At 38.4% G+C, this 14,705-nt stretch overlaps 3 protein-coding genes across 3 annotated transcripts; 2 read left to right on the top strand and 1 right to left on the bottom strand.

The window, feature by feature from the left end:
* Positions 1-614: 614 nt before the first annotated feature.
* Positions 615-6,306, top strand: prr15lb (proline rich 15 like b). The gene is made up of 2 exons (XM_018689407.2): positions 615-814; positions 5,144-6,306. The coding sequence occupies exon 2, from the start codon at positions 5,171-5,173 to the stop codon at positions 5,504-5,506; it is 336 nt and encodes a 111-aa protein (XP_018544923.1). The 5' UTR covers positions 615-814; positions 5,144-5,170; the 3' UTR covers positions 5,507-6,306.
* Positions 6,307-6,665: 359 nt separating this feature from the next.
* On the bottom strand, positions 6,666-10,349 carry pnpo (pyridoxamine 5'-phosphate oxidase). Its single transcript, XM_018689402.2, has 7 exons — positions 10,113-10,349; positions 9,349-9,473; positions 9,151-9,250; positions 8,906-8,959; positions 8,673-8,801; positions 8,516-8,586; positions 6,666-8,332 (listed from the first exon to the last, which is right to left on the bottom strand). Exons 1-7 carry the CDS (start codon positions 10,332-10,334, stop codon positions 8,167-8,169), a joined length of 867 nt encoding a protein of 288 aa, XP_018544918.1. The 5' UTR covers positions 10,335-10,349; the 3' UTR covers positions 6,666-8,166.
* A 378-nt stretch (positions 10,350-10,727) lies between these two features.
* Positions 10,728-13,935, top strand: mrpl10 (mitochondrial ribosomal protein L10). The gene is made up of 5 exons (XM_018689403.2): positions 10,728-10,831; positions 11,061-11,230; positions 11,333-11,497; positions 11,765-11,909; positions 13,332-13,935. The coding sequence occupies exons 1-5, from the start codon at positions 10,729-10,731 to the stop codon at positions 13,568-13,570; spliced, it is 822 nt and encodes a 273-aa protein (XP_018544919.1). The 5' UTR covers position 10,728; the 3' UTR covers positions 13,571-13,935.
* The last annotated feature ends 770 nt before the right edge of the window (positions 13,936-14,705 follow it).

The following is a 14,705-nucleotide window of genomic DNA, read 5'->3' as shown; positions in this document are numbered from 1 at the left end:
TAACTTTAATGCAGGACTTTTGCTTGTAATGGATTTTTTTTTTTTTTTTTTTTTACGTAAAGGTCTGAATACTTCTTTTACCACTTTGGTGTCTTATGAACTCTGAGCTGTACAGAAGTAAAATGACTCCACACAGCCATTAAAATGTATAGCAGCAGCACTGCCTCTCCAGTGGGCTGATTCCAGGTCATTTGAATGGTAACCAAACTTGCAAAGTAAGCATCCACTCACTGTCTGTGATTTTGTACAGCCCATGCAAAACAGCAGGGACACTCACCTCATTCAGGCGATCTCTCATAGTCTATTGCCGTCTCTCTCTGACTCTGTCTGTCCAGCTTAAACTAATTACAAAGACTTGTGTAAAATGAAACTTAAATACTTTATTGTGCATCCAAATTCCACATTAAAAGGAGACGATGGTATAAAGTGAGACTGATAAAGGTTATTTATTTGCAGTGTGGAAAGCTGCTCACCTCTCAAGTTCACATTAACCCTGATGTCACTAATCTGGCCTGAAGAAAAGGTCTCACTAAATCACATGGTTGCAACATTTACTCACTCGTGCACTCAGCTGGGCGGGCTTTAGGTGTGTGTGTGTGTGTTTGAGGAGGGTGTGTGCTATAGAGTGGAGTACAGAGAGGGACAAGGTGAGACAGAGGGAGAGGCAGACAGGAAGAGATGCTACACCTGTGCATGATCACCTGAGGAGAGGAAGAATAAAAAAGAACAAAGAGAGGAGTTAAAGAATTCGTGGGAATGGCGGCGTACTATCACATCTGAGAGAATCTCCTTTACCCAGCTCATCTTCAACAAGGTAAGAAAACACCTAAAAGCTATTTTATGTCTTTTATATACTGATGTGAGAGTTTTATATGCTTGGCAACAAAATGCACATTGGTCTAATGCAGTATATTTAAGTGCAACATATTAGACCTTGTCAGACATAGAGTGATAAAGTCCAGGACTTATTTGTTGCACGATGGTGGAACTACATACACCTATAGTTGTTTAACTGATAAATCAGCTGAAAAATAATAATAATCTGCAACCAGGTTGTCAACTGATTAATCAGTTTTTAAGGAAAAATGTCAAACATTTGATGGGTCCAGCTTCTCAACGTAAGGATTTGTCATATGTGATAGTTAACTGAATATCTTTGGGATTGTTGGTCAGACAAAAAAAAGACATTTAAGTACATATCCAGGATACTGTGATGGGCATTTTTTAATGTTTTTTTTTAAACCCTACAAAATGTGGGGCAGGCATTCAGAGTTTGATATTAAGAAATATTAGAAAACAGGAACTCAAACACAAGAAAACTTGTAGATGTATTATAACATAATGAACAGATGTCATTGCTTGTCTGTGTCTTGTTTAAGCTGGTGTTTGTCTGAGCAAGAATTCTGTACCTTCCTTAATTAAGTCCTGGAAGTGATATAGTCATGAGTTTAATGCCATTTTTGTGGACCCCTGCAGCCATATCAGAGTAATAATGGCCCTTCATAAATACACAGTAGGTTTCAAAGAGGAATCAGCCTTTCTCTGAATTCTGCCCACAGAGCAAACAAAAAGAGTAAAGAATTACACATACTCAGATTGATGCCAATAAGCATTATTATGAATATCAGACAAAGAACACCCAAGGGCTCGAGGCTCAACCCATTCAACTTTGCTGTTACGGGTCAATGGTGAGGCTGGCACAAAGGATGAAACCTGAGAATCTAATGAACCTTCAGCTCAATTATGAGGCAGCACAGTTGTCGCTGCCCTTGGAGCCTCCTCTCTCTGCAGCTCAAACATTGTGCTATTGAAAGACTCTGCAGCTGGTTAGTGATTTCGGAACGTGGCCACAGTGTTCCCTTCCTGCTCTGATCTCTGAGGCTGTGCTGAGCGGCTCACCCACACATAACAGAATACATGGTAACTTATTAAAGAGAACTATGGAGGGCCTCCTTTGTGTCAACAGGGCTTTCTGTCTCAAAGGTCAGATCTAAGTCAAACAGGGCATACGAAAAGAAAATATGTGTTCATATTGTACTGCCATGTTCTCTTACTTAACCCAGTGTGAAAGTGCTCCTCAGGCCTTCTCAGTCACTTTGTTCTGAAGAAACAGCTTGATGGAAAGTCAACAATACTATGCAAATGCTTTATAAACATTTGTTATAGAGCGACCTGTGCGTTGTTAAAAGACTAAACACATCCACTTTGCTGAATTCAGCCAGAAAAAAAGAAAATTCACTTTGGATTTAGCTTGAATCTAAAAACCATTAAAGACACTGGGAAACAGAGGTAAACACTGTAGTGTGAGATGGATGCTGCAGCTACAGAGGAACTCATAAAAGCTCTTATTGGTCAGCAACACTATTGATCACCTGAGCGCCTGTAAACAACCAGGTCAGAGATGAACATAATTAAGTGTTAGTGGGCCAAGAAGTAAGATTAAGACCAGAGGAATACAAACCACACAAACTCAAACGTGACAAATATTCCTCTAAATGTCCTTAGGTTATAGTTACTATTCAAACCTTATCGCAATATTCAATCAAAATATCACATTGTGTTCTGCTTGAACCTTTGCACTATACTCTTTTGTGCCAGGTGACTAACATCACATGGTTCAGATAAGAGTAAGATGAGTGTTTCTGTAAAGGGCATGGACTCTTTATTTGCATAGGTGCTTCATGATAAAATGACCACACCAAAGGAGGATTTGTGTAGTTCATTGCTTCCTGTCAGCCCTCATAAAGCTGGGATCGTAGCATTTGAAACTCATAAAAACTGATTTCTGATAAGCTACAGTTGATCCAAAATGCTATTTGTATTTCCTTTGCAGTTCAAATCTGAAGTTAATTTCAGGTCTAAATGTATTAAGGAAGAAAATCTGATTGGCATTAAAAGATTAAAAGCGGTGTTAGATCCAGTTGTAATATCCTACCTGAATTTATTTATATTTAAATAAATTCAGGTGTAATATCCCAACTGATTTTTTTGTAATATCGCACCTGAATTTATTTATATTTAAAATGTCATATTTGAGTATTTGAATAAACCACCTTTTAAAAGAATGTGAAAGTATATTCTTAGAAATGTTCACAGCTGCAACTAATGGTTATTTTTGTTATTGATTAATCTGGAGGTTAAAGGATTGTTTGGTCTGTAAAAGATTAGAAAACTATGAAAAATGCCATCATAATATCCTCAATGTTCAACCAACAGTCAAAACTCCAAAACAGTCAATTTACAATCACACTAAAATGAAGAAAAGTGGAGATTTGTCCCATTTAAGAATCTGGAACTATCAAATAATGCAACTTTCTTGCTTGAAAATGATTGGCATGGTTAATCAGTTATCAAACTGGTGCTGAATTCTCTGTCACTTAACTAATCTATTAATCAACTAATTGCTGCAGCTCTAATATGCACCTTAACCAGCAGATCAACAGGATGCTTTGAAATATCCACCCACCCATCCATCCATTATCTATACTGCTTTTCTTTAAGGGTCGTGGGGAGGCTTGAGCCAATCCCAGCTGACATTGGGTGAGAGGTGGGGTACACCCTGGACAGATTGCCAGTTTAATGTTCGGGAAATAGTCATTAAAAAAAACAGCTAAGTAATAGAAACTCATAAATTAAGGTCCATCAATTAGCTTTTGAACAAACATCTGCTGATAAAGATCCCGCTGTGTGGTTGAAAACTCAGGAAATAACTCATTTTAGTCTACCTTTCAATGGATTATAATCCTCATATATCTACAGAAAAAGCAACATATTAGGCTTTGTTAACCATAGAACAATAAAGTGCTGGATTTACATGAGGATTGTCAATTATCTAATCGACTGAAAATTACTCAGCATCTCTACTGATAATCGGTGAATCTTTGAGGCCCACTCATTAGCTTTTTCAGGCTGATGAAGATTGTAAAAGTGTGGTTGAAACCTCTGGTAAAGCTTGCTAACACAGCTCCTTTTTGTAACTTAGGGCGAGGTCAGGCAGATTAATTGTAGCACAATAAGCCTTTAAGCCTTTTATGTCTCATACATAAAAGGCTTAAAGATCAGATAGAAATGATATAGAGACAACAACATGAAGTTTTCTGTGTATGATGAATACTACCAGGTTGATTTATGTGAGATATTTTATAAAACGTGACCTATATCACTTACCTGATTCTAATCCAAAGAGATCAGTCATCATGTCATGAGGAAGTTATTTTAGCAGTATGATTGTCATGTGACTGAGGGTAACAGCTGGGTGTAACAGAATGGCTAGTTAAATCCTATAACTAGATCAGTTATTTAGTGATTCTGACTGTAGAGTCTCCCTCACTTTATTATTATATAAGTTTCTGAGCAGCATTAAGACGACAGCTTGCTTCCTCATCAGTCAGAGGCCTTTCTTTTGGTCTGTATTCATATACAGGAGGAGGACAGAGGATACTGTTCAGATCCTCATTAATTCATCAGCTGAGAGCAGAGTGTCAGGTGTCCTCCCCCATTAGGTTACACATCCTAATCATGGAGATGTGCCATGGATGAAAAGAAGCCATCCATAGTGACTTTCTGCATTCTAAGGATGGGTCTGCACCACACAGAAGAGTGCAGTGTGTCATTTGTTTGTTTTGAGGGAAACCTGCTGATCAGAAAATGGAGAACGATTTCACATTAAAAACACATTAAACTGGTTCTATCTGTGGTACAAAGTGAAAAAAAAATATAGATACAAATACAAAAGTTCTCAAAGTAAAATGGTGACAAACTTAATTTTGAGAAAGTTTCTTGATATGACTTACAGGATCTGTTTGATTTTTTTCATCACATTGGTGGAAATGAGCTTTCATATTAATTTGTGTGTAGTTGCAGAATAAAAACTACTCTCCAGGTTATTAAAAATCCCCGAATCCACTGAGAGCATCACCTTGGTGTCCTAAATGGAGGCTACAGGCTTGTTGAGACTGGAGACATAATCCCTTCAATAAATTTTATTGTCCCAACATGTTTCAAGGACACAGTGTCTGAAATGTATTGGCACAATAAAAGTGCAAGCCGAGGAGGAACCTGCTCAGACAAATAAAATGTTAATACCAGGTGTAGATAAAAACATTGTTACTGACTGTCTGTCTATGTGCTCTGTGCCCCTCAGGTCAGTCCTGCAGTGTCTGTCGGTGCCATGGCTGACCCCAGCTGGTGGAAGCTGACCTTCTTGCGCAAGAAGAAATCAGAATCTAAAGTGCTGTATGAGATCCCAGCTGAGTATGGCAGCAACACTGGGAACAAAGAGCACTCGAGCAATAATCCCCCTCCAGACCATATGGACAGCCAGTTCAATGCCAGACTGGAGAAGATTGTGGATAAATCTGCCACCAAGGGTCGCCACGTCAAGGTCTCCCACTCCGGCCGCTTCAAGGAGAAGAAGAAGGTCCGTGCCACGCTGGCCGAGAACCCAAGTCTGTTTGCAGAGCACAACCTCAGTGATGAGAACCATAAAAACAAGACTGACAAATAGCACGCATGCTCCCAGAAATACACACCAAAATGCACATACTTGATCGCAAATGTGTCATATGTCAGTGTCACACTTATGGAGGCTTCGACAATAGCTGAAATACATGCAAACACAATCATGTTGCACTACATGTGCAGCATGCAATGTGGATAAACACTTGTTACCATGCACCACACCCAGGCAGATACTGTAACCAATGGACACACACCTGTACAAACAACTGGTATCAGCAGCCAGCCATTAGACATCCACAGAACAGAGTGGAGGCTGAACCAAGTACAGGAAACATTTTTTTTTTTTATAGGTTTTACTCCAAAAATCTCTCAATAACTTTCTTGTGCTTGCACTGTTGTTATATATCTTTATATATGATCACTGACATGAAGGAAAAGTTAAAAAAAAAAGAAAAAAAGAAAAAAAGACTCTGCCTAACCTCATGCATCTTCATCCTCCTGATTGAAAAGCAACATTATTGTAATTTAAGTTTTTATTTTTTATTATTATGGATATTTGTTTGGAATTAAGCCTCCTTTTTTTTGAAAAAAAAAAAACAAACTTTTGTTCAATCGATAAACAAGTGAAGACGCTATGCAACCAAAGTGCAGTAAATTTTTATTACATTTTTATGACCAAAGCAAATAGAAACTTGATCGTAATGACTGTGTCTGAGATGTTGTTGATACACTGCAGATAAAGTAAAATTTAAAAAGATACTGTTTATATGATCTTTTCTGGAATCTTTAAGGAAAAATAATTGTATTTTGTTTTTAATAAATATATCAAGATGTGTTAATATGAAAGAGTTCTCTCACAACTATTTTATTAACATGCAGGTCAATGATTTAAGTGTGCTAATCTTAGCGGCATCAGTCTTTTAGGTTGCACAGCCAAGTTAGTTATTTCACCTGAGCCTGTGTTGACATGGTGATTGTAAGCAGACACTGACATTTGATACCACATAGTGTGCTCCTACAGTTTGTAATACAGCGTTTGTTCTTTATGTCAGTTCACAGACTGACTCTGCAGTCACACTCTAGTAATTCACAAAAAACCTTTTTCCAGCTGCTAATGCACGAGAACATTTCCTCTTGTGTTTGTTTTGTTGAACTTTGCATGTGTCGCACTGCTGACATCTGCTGGCCACAAAATGCACTTAGTCCTTAATTAAACTTTTATTACTGGCTATATTCCACAGTTAATTCAAGTCAAAAAACTAAAACATTTTCTTCATCAGTAAACAATAAACAACAATCTCATTCTCACGTAGTACAAGACATACTTTACGTAACACACATGGTAATTGGCACAAATAACATCATCAGCTCTTTTAATCTCATTATTAAAAGGCAGTTGGATCAATTAGGCTGTTACAATCAGTTCATGATTAATTTACGTCAGCTGTGAAGGCTACATGAATTATTTGGTAACAGCTTATTTTATGGATCCCTTCTTTTCCTTTAATTTCCTGGAAAGAAACCAACGTGTAACTGTAAATTCATAGGAAGATTCCTGCAAATGACAATAACATTTGGTACAAATTAAAAGGAAAATGAGACAGTGTCATTTCACTTCTGATTAATTGCTAATATAGCCTAATAAAATCTTTAGTAAAGTGTTCAGCAGGTTAGTTGAACATGCAAAAATGTGAGTTTTTGTCTACAAACATACAACTTAACAAACATGTAGAATACAGAATTTCAAGGATGAATACACTCAGGGGCCATTTTATTAAATTCTACCTTTATGAAATTTATAATGTTTGGGTTTTTGACAACACTGTCAGAAATGTGTTTCCCTAATTTTGTCCTCCCTATTTACATACAGCACGAGAGGGGCAGAATATTAGAAACACCTGACCTCAAAGCTAAAACATATAACAGAATTAACACCTTCATGATGATGTCAAAAAACTTTAAGCATTATAAAAGTAGACTGTATAGCAGAACTGCATTGGATTGAATTAAAGGTAACCTAACAAAGTGGCCCCTGAGTGTAAGTAATTGGTTGAAATAGATTATTTCTTTCAAAGACACTGCTTATAAACTCTTTGTTTTCCTATAAATAGCACAAAATTACAAACTGTATTTCTATTAAACTTTCCTGGGGATTATTAATAATATAAAGTGTTACCAATTATTTCAATACTGAAAATGAACCAAATAAAGTTACATAAACAGAGGACATGATGGTGATAGGTGGCGAGTCAGTGGTACAGATTGTGCTTTTAGAGAATTAAGACAGTTTCCTGGTACTAAAGGTTGACATCAACCCTGGTAAATAACAACATAACTGTCAATCATTATTTAACAAAACCAGCTGGAGTTTGCTCTCCTGAATCAGTCAGTGCACTTCCTGTTTCATTTCATAATGCAGTGAAAGTGTTAAGTTGTAGTCAGGTTGCGTCACACCTCTCTTCACTGGAAATATGTACTGACATCTCACGGTTAGGTTCAAAGACGACACAATGACGTTTGGCTTGTTGATAAATCCTACACACAGCAGCACCTATTTAATCAACATCAATGGTTTCCATCAGTACCTATTGTACAGATGAACTGTTACTTCAAGTGAGGTAAAGATGGTGATTCTTTTTTTTCATCAATGATAAAGTCGTACTCTAGATGAAGTTTCAGTGCCTTCCTGTATATGACAGGTGCTTCTCATGGAGACAGTCGCTGGTACACCCAGCCTCCCTCTGCAGCGTGCTGAAACTCTCCCAGCTCGGACTCTCCGTCCTTCGGTTTGGTGAAGACGATGCGGTCGTGAAGTCTGTTGGTCTGGCCCTGCCAGAACTCGATCAAATAAGGCTTGACGATGTAGCCGCCCCTGGTCAGGACAGTTAGAGCATCATAAAAAAAGACTTGCTATAAAAATCTCTATCTTTTGGGAATTATACTTATTTTCTTTCTTGGTGAGAACAGGATGAGAAGGCTGACACCTCAACTCTCAGGTCTGTAGCGTTAATGTGAAGCTGCAGCCAGCAGATGGGGAAGAAAAAGTCATGCTTACCAGTAGTCAGGCATAGGCACCTGCGTGTCCTTATACTTCTCCTCCAGCTCGGCATTCTTCTGCCTTAGATACTGAAAGAAACGACACAGTGAAAATTGAGCCTTCAACATTTGTGAATTACCTACATGAGATACTGTAGCACAGTTCTGGTTCTTACATCTCTGTTGGGAACAGGAGTGCTCTGTCGACTCACAACAGCCCCGATCTGGCTGCTCTTTGGTCGAGAGTGGAAATAATCACAGGAGCTCTGGAAAGGGATCCGCTCCACAGCACCCTCAATGCGAATCTGAAGATTAAAATGAATTTAGCAGACATTCACTATGGAGAAAAAAACCCATTAAAATATTATTAATAAGACAGAAATAGATAGGAACCTGAAAGTTGCTGTACCTGTCTGTTTAGAGGTTCCCAGTAGAAGACCAGACATGCGTATGGATTGCTCTCCTGTGGACAAAAGACAGATGAGTAGGGCCGGCATTAAAAAAGTAAAAAATACCAGATTCTACTAACAGGTGACTAAAAGACGATCATTGTGAAACTGCAACATCCTTCTACTTGAGCTGCACAGGCTGGGCTGTAATAACTAACACATGACACTGCAGAAAGACAGTCACAGAGAAAAAGAGACTAGTTACCAGCTCAGAGCCCTTTCTGCTCTCGTAGTTTGTGAAGAAACGGAAACCTTCGTCGCTGTAACCTTTCAGGAGGACCATACGAGCAGATGGGCGTCCGTCCCTGTACAGACAGAGATAAGACTGATAGTAGGGCTGAGAAAGACTGTGGAAGAAATTCAAGCTTTTTTCCTTCTTTTTTTTTCACAGCATTATACCTACTTTGTGGCAGTGGCGATGCACATAGCATTGGCCTCTCCGATTTCAGGGCACTTTGTGGCTTCATCAAACCAGTTTCCAAACTGCTTGATTGGGTCCAGTGACACAAGTTGACTCTCTTCAAAGCACTGTGAACAAAAATAACCAATCATATGTGAACATAATGGGAAACAGACACTGTTACTATTACAGAAAACCTAGTGCAGACCTTGAACGACTCACTGAATAACTTATGTATGTGAAAGCTTGGGTACTGTGCTACACCAGCACTTCCTCCCTTTGGCAGATATTACAGTTCAGAACAGCTAGGAGCTTTTCTATTCTTGATTAAGGAGTTTTTCCCCATTGTTCCTTGCAGCTGGTTTAAAGTGTACCCACAGATTTTCAGTGGGGGGCAATCCAACAGCTTCAGCTTGTGTTTCCTGGTTCATGGTGGATTTTGAAGTCTGCTTTGGATCTGAGGTTGTAGTTACTTTTTTCCACTTTGAATCAAATTGAATCAAATATGTACATTACAGCTTTATCTGTTTTAATATTTTTATTAGGTGTTCGGGCCACACATCTGGAGGGCATGAACACACAGATTGCTGCTTTCTGCAGCTGTAGCACATGTTCTATATAAACTAATCGATACATAAAATGCGGGACATGCGCATAAAACGTCTGGCTCACAAGCACAGATCACCATAACCTTGCAGTCACACAGACAGGTCACTAGATTTAAGTAGTATTTCAGTGTTCCCTACCTTATGACACAGACTACTCACCTCCTCATCTCCTTTGTATTTCTTCCTCATGTCACTCAGGTCCATGCTAGAGCTGTCAGTCGTTACTTTCCTACAGAAACGCTGTGCAAAAACGCTTTGTTGACCCAGTGTCAGAGAGGCACGAGAGGGAAGATTTCTCTCTAATAAACTGATATAACTCAATATACTCGTACTGAGTATGCGCCTCATGTTTGTCAGCCTGACGCTCACGTAACCACGCATCCTCCTTTACGTAAAATATTATGCAAACGTGCGGAGTGTTTTGTAATTGTACCAAATGCATACGTTTAACATCGGTTTGGACATTTTTCTTGAAATAATATGCTTATACATGGGCTTTGGTTAAATATAGAAACGGGCTGTGTGGAGAGCAGATATAATTCAAACACAAAATAATCCAAAAAGCGATGATGCTGCGTTCATGCCATATCTGTTATTACGAGCTAGAGAGTGGGAAAAGCCGTAACCCTTTGTTGTATCGCACTGTTGCAATGAAATAAAATATACTGTATTTTACAAATTCCCAGTGTGCATACAATAGATAGGTAATTGCTAAAATTATCCCAAAAGAAAAAACAATATCTACATATTTGGCTAAAATTTTCTTAATACCTGAATGGTGCCCATGAATGCAGCATTTATATGTCGTCATTTCCTGAATTACGTTTTCCTGTCGAAGATGGCGGCGACCTTGTGTGTGAAATTACTACCGAAACAGGGTAAAGTAGAGTCAATATTGTATTTGTAATCGTAACTTTTTGTTTGGAGTATATTTGGGTTTTGTCCTCGTTTTTCTGGTATTAGCTCATGTTAGGTGTCAGTTTCTATTAAACTGCTATTTAGGAGTGCTGCTCAGTTAGCCGGTGTTAACAAATTAGCCGGTGTTTAGCACAGTAGTCAGGTGAGACGTGTGTTTCCAGGTGTTTATCAGATTTTGTGTCCTTTCAGGGTGGCTTCCTCTGACCCAGAGTGTCCGACACGGCTCCAAAGCTGTGACTCGCCACAGGAAACCGGTACACTTCCTCAGACAGAAGCTCATGGCTGTTACACGGTACATCCCCCCTCCAAGGGTGGCTCCTCCGGGCGCTTATCCACCTCCAGCCGAACAAGTTCAGGAGGTAACATCATTCGTACAGCACTGTTAGTGAGCTGTTGTCCCGCTGAAATCCATTTCTGTTGCATGTCACTGTGAGACAAGCACTTTTCCATTATTTCATCAGGATAATGCTTTGACGGTACTTATCAAGAGGAATTTGAAGAAGTTGTTCCAGGAGAATAAGATAATCGCTGTGGTGCAGAACAATGCCAGCAATTCTGAAGACATGATGAATCTCAAATACAGACTCCATAAACATGGCATCACTGTCAAGTTCTTCCCCAACCAGGTAATGCTAAACTGTCTTATTGGTATTTATGTGATTGGACAGTAACATTTAACCTGTTGCTGATATTGATATTTCACACAATTTACTTGTCAATGGTTGAAATTCTAATCTTTTGGCAAACACCTGTGTTAATCTCACTAATTCTGTCATCATAAATAAGATGCAGGCTGTGAAACAAACCGCACATCATCATCATCCTACAGCTACCTAATTTCACCCATAAGATCATTAAAGGTTGATCTAATCTTTAATCATACTCATTTTCAGGTGATGCGGTCCTTCTTGAAAGACAGCATTTATTGCAACATGGCGCCACTGTTAATCGGTCCAACAGTTCTGTTTGTTTGTAAAGAGCCAAAGGTGAAGGAGATGCTGATGACTCTGAGGTCCAGCCCACAGATGACGCTCCTAGGTATGTTTATCTTCTGTGTCTGCATGAAAAGGAGGAGCTGCATAATGCTGAATGATTAGAATCTTTAAAATAATGCATGTGCAATGTTTAATATAATACCACAGGTAGGAATAGACAGAATCACTTTGGGCCAAGAAACAACTGATTTGGTGTTGATCCTGGTTTTATTTTCACCTGAACACAATTTGCTAATAATACAGTAGCAATGAAACTAATACAAATATGGGACTTCATTTCATATCTTTTAGAACTGTTGATAATTTTCAGAGCAACAGAAAATTGAAGAATTGACTATTTTCTTATAGATAATATAATGCTATTAACCCTCTGATGACCCAAGTACACAATTTAAAAAACTGATAAAATTTATTGAGTGCCTCTGAGCTACCATGTTATTAAAAAATTGAATTTAGTTTGCTCAAAACAGTATATCTGAGGGTAACTAAAAATTATTGCTATTGAAGAAAAGCTGAAAATCTTCACATTTGAGAAACTAGAACTGTTTTTGCTTGAAGCTTAAATGATTACTCAGTAAAAATGTTGCTTATTAACTTTCTAGACTAATCACTTAATTGATAAATTATTTCAGCTCTAGTTGCAAACATGAATACTCAGTAAGTGTATAAACTGTCAAAAATAGTTACAAATATTTATCTCAAGTCACTAGAGTCCAAATTTATGTCATCAAACTTCTTGTTTTATCCAACCAACAGTCAACAGCAAATTCTCACATTAAAGAAGCTGTATTGTTTGGTTCATCAGTTGCACCTCATTCATTTAGTCAGTAATTCATTAATTGTCTTAGTACATTAGATCAAAAACACATTTAATATCAGTGCAAAGCCCCTTTCACACTGGACAAAAAAAACCTACCAACACTTTTGTCTTCAGTGTGAAAAGGTTCAATCAGCATTCATTCCTAGGTCTAATGTCTCTGCAGTAGTCATGGGTATTTATCAACTCCAGCACAGATCAGCGGTGATGAAAACATAACACCTGGATGGACACGCTAATTTTCAACACTTTTCCAGTATGATGCTATGGCACGAGTCAAATTCTGGACACAGGAGTACAAATAGCCAGGAACAGTTCTTGTTTTTACAGTATGAGGGAACACCATGCTGTGGTTCTTTCATTCTTTGTCTTCAACTCGGCAAGATGCAACACTGGTAATACAGTGAGGTTCTCTTTATTTGAGAGGGCTGCTTTCTACTGTTTACTAACCCTGTTTTCTCTGTTGAAGCACCAGATACATTCACATACAGGCGATAAGTTTGTCGTAAAAAGAGTATAAAAGTAGTATCAATCCAATATGTCACACACCTGGATCTAAGAGCGTCTTGTCCTATTTGGTCACTGAAAAGCATTTAACAGTTTATAATTAAAACATTTAACTGCATCACATTGCTCCTCTCTCAACAGGAGCCTGCATAGACAACACATTGCTGAGTGCAGAGGGGGTAGTGGCCTACTCCAAACTGCCATCTATGACTGTTGTCCAGGGTCAGCTGGTCAGTGGGCTGACGATGCTGACCTCCCGCACTGCCCACATGCTGCAGCACCACCCAGCACACCTGTCAGCCCTGCTCCAACAGTACGTCAAACAGCAGAGCCCGGACAACAGTGCAGAGGGGGCTCCTAAAGCAGAGGAGGCCACGTAGAACTTCACAGGAACTTACTGGGGCTGTTTGCAGATTTGCAGCTGCTTGGAACAACAAAGGACATGTATAGTTGGATGTACACATTAACATATATTTTGGTTTAGTGCCAAAGTTTGGATTGGGAAAGAGTCATTTGAGTGAAGCAGTTCTATTGGCACTAAATTCAACTAAATCTTCCAGTGTGCATCCATTGGTTCATTCATTCTTGTGAATGAAGGATTGTGCATACTTGACTGGTTTCAGTGCACTTCAACCTCTTCATGAAAATCTTGGATGGAAAATGCTGCAAAAACATCATTGTTACCCAAGCTCTTACTTTATTTAAGGGTATTGTCACATATAAATAAACAATGTCAGTGTCTCAATCTATTGCTCAGACTCATCATTTTTTTGTATTCAGACATTTTGTAACTGTTTCATCAGTCTCAAGTGGGGTGACTACATTGTGCAATGTGTCAGCATTTTAAAACATGTTTTAGAAAAATAGATTTTGTTCAGTTAAATGCACATTACCTTTGGTTTACCCAGCTGATACACAGAATAATATAGTATACAATACCAGCTAGAGTGGCAGCATTATTGTGAGGCATAAGTGGCATCATGAAAACCACTCCAGCCAAAATAAACACAAGTGGTCACAGATCCTGATACGTTAATCTGCAGATTACAGCATGTTAATCTGGGTCAGTTAGTCTATTACGGCCTGCTCCTCTGAAAGAGACAGACATTAGTCAGGTTCTCTCCTCAACACCACGCTCCTCTGGCAAAAGAGGGAATGTCAGAAACTGTCTTAAAACAGCAGGATGATGTCTAGAACAAAGTAAAGGTAAATAACATCACTATTTTACACATTAAAATAAATGTATGAAGATGCTTCTATTTTGATATTTATCACAAAAAAAAAATGCAGATAGCCCTCAGTTACAAAAAACAATCACTGGTATATTGGTAAATAAAGGGTATGATAACAAATAAAAACCCATATCCATAACCCATATCAAATATTACTGCTTTTTTCATTAACATATATATGTCTATATTTCCCCTTTAAATACCATATTTCATCAACTGCACCTCTTAGTAGTATGATGACGCCCTGTGTGAACTCGTAGCGTTTGCTTTACGCTTCAAAATG

The sequence above is a fragment of the Lates calcarifer genome, linkage group LG23 (assembly GCF_001640805.2).
Source record: "Lates calcarifer isolate ASB-BC8 linkage group LG23, TLL_Latcal_v3, whole genome shotgun sequence".
In the NCBI taxonomy this organism is placed as follows: domain Eukaryota; kingdom Metazoa; phylum Chordata; class Actinopteri; family Centropomidae; genus Lates; species Lates calcarifer.
Note: the sequence above shows the minus strand (reverse complement) of the source record. Positions and strands in the feature narration are given on the sequence as shown.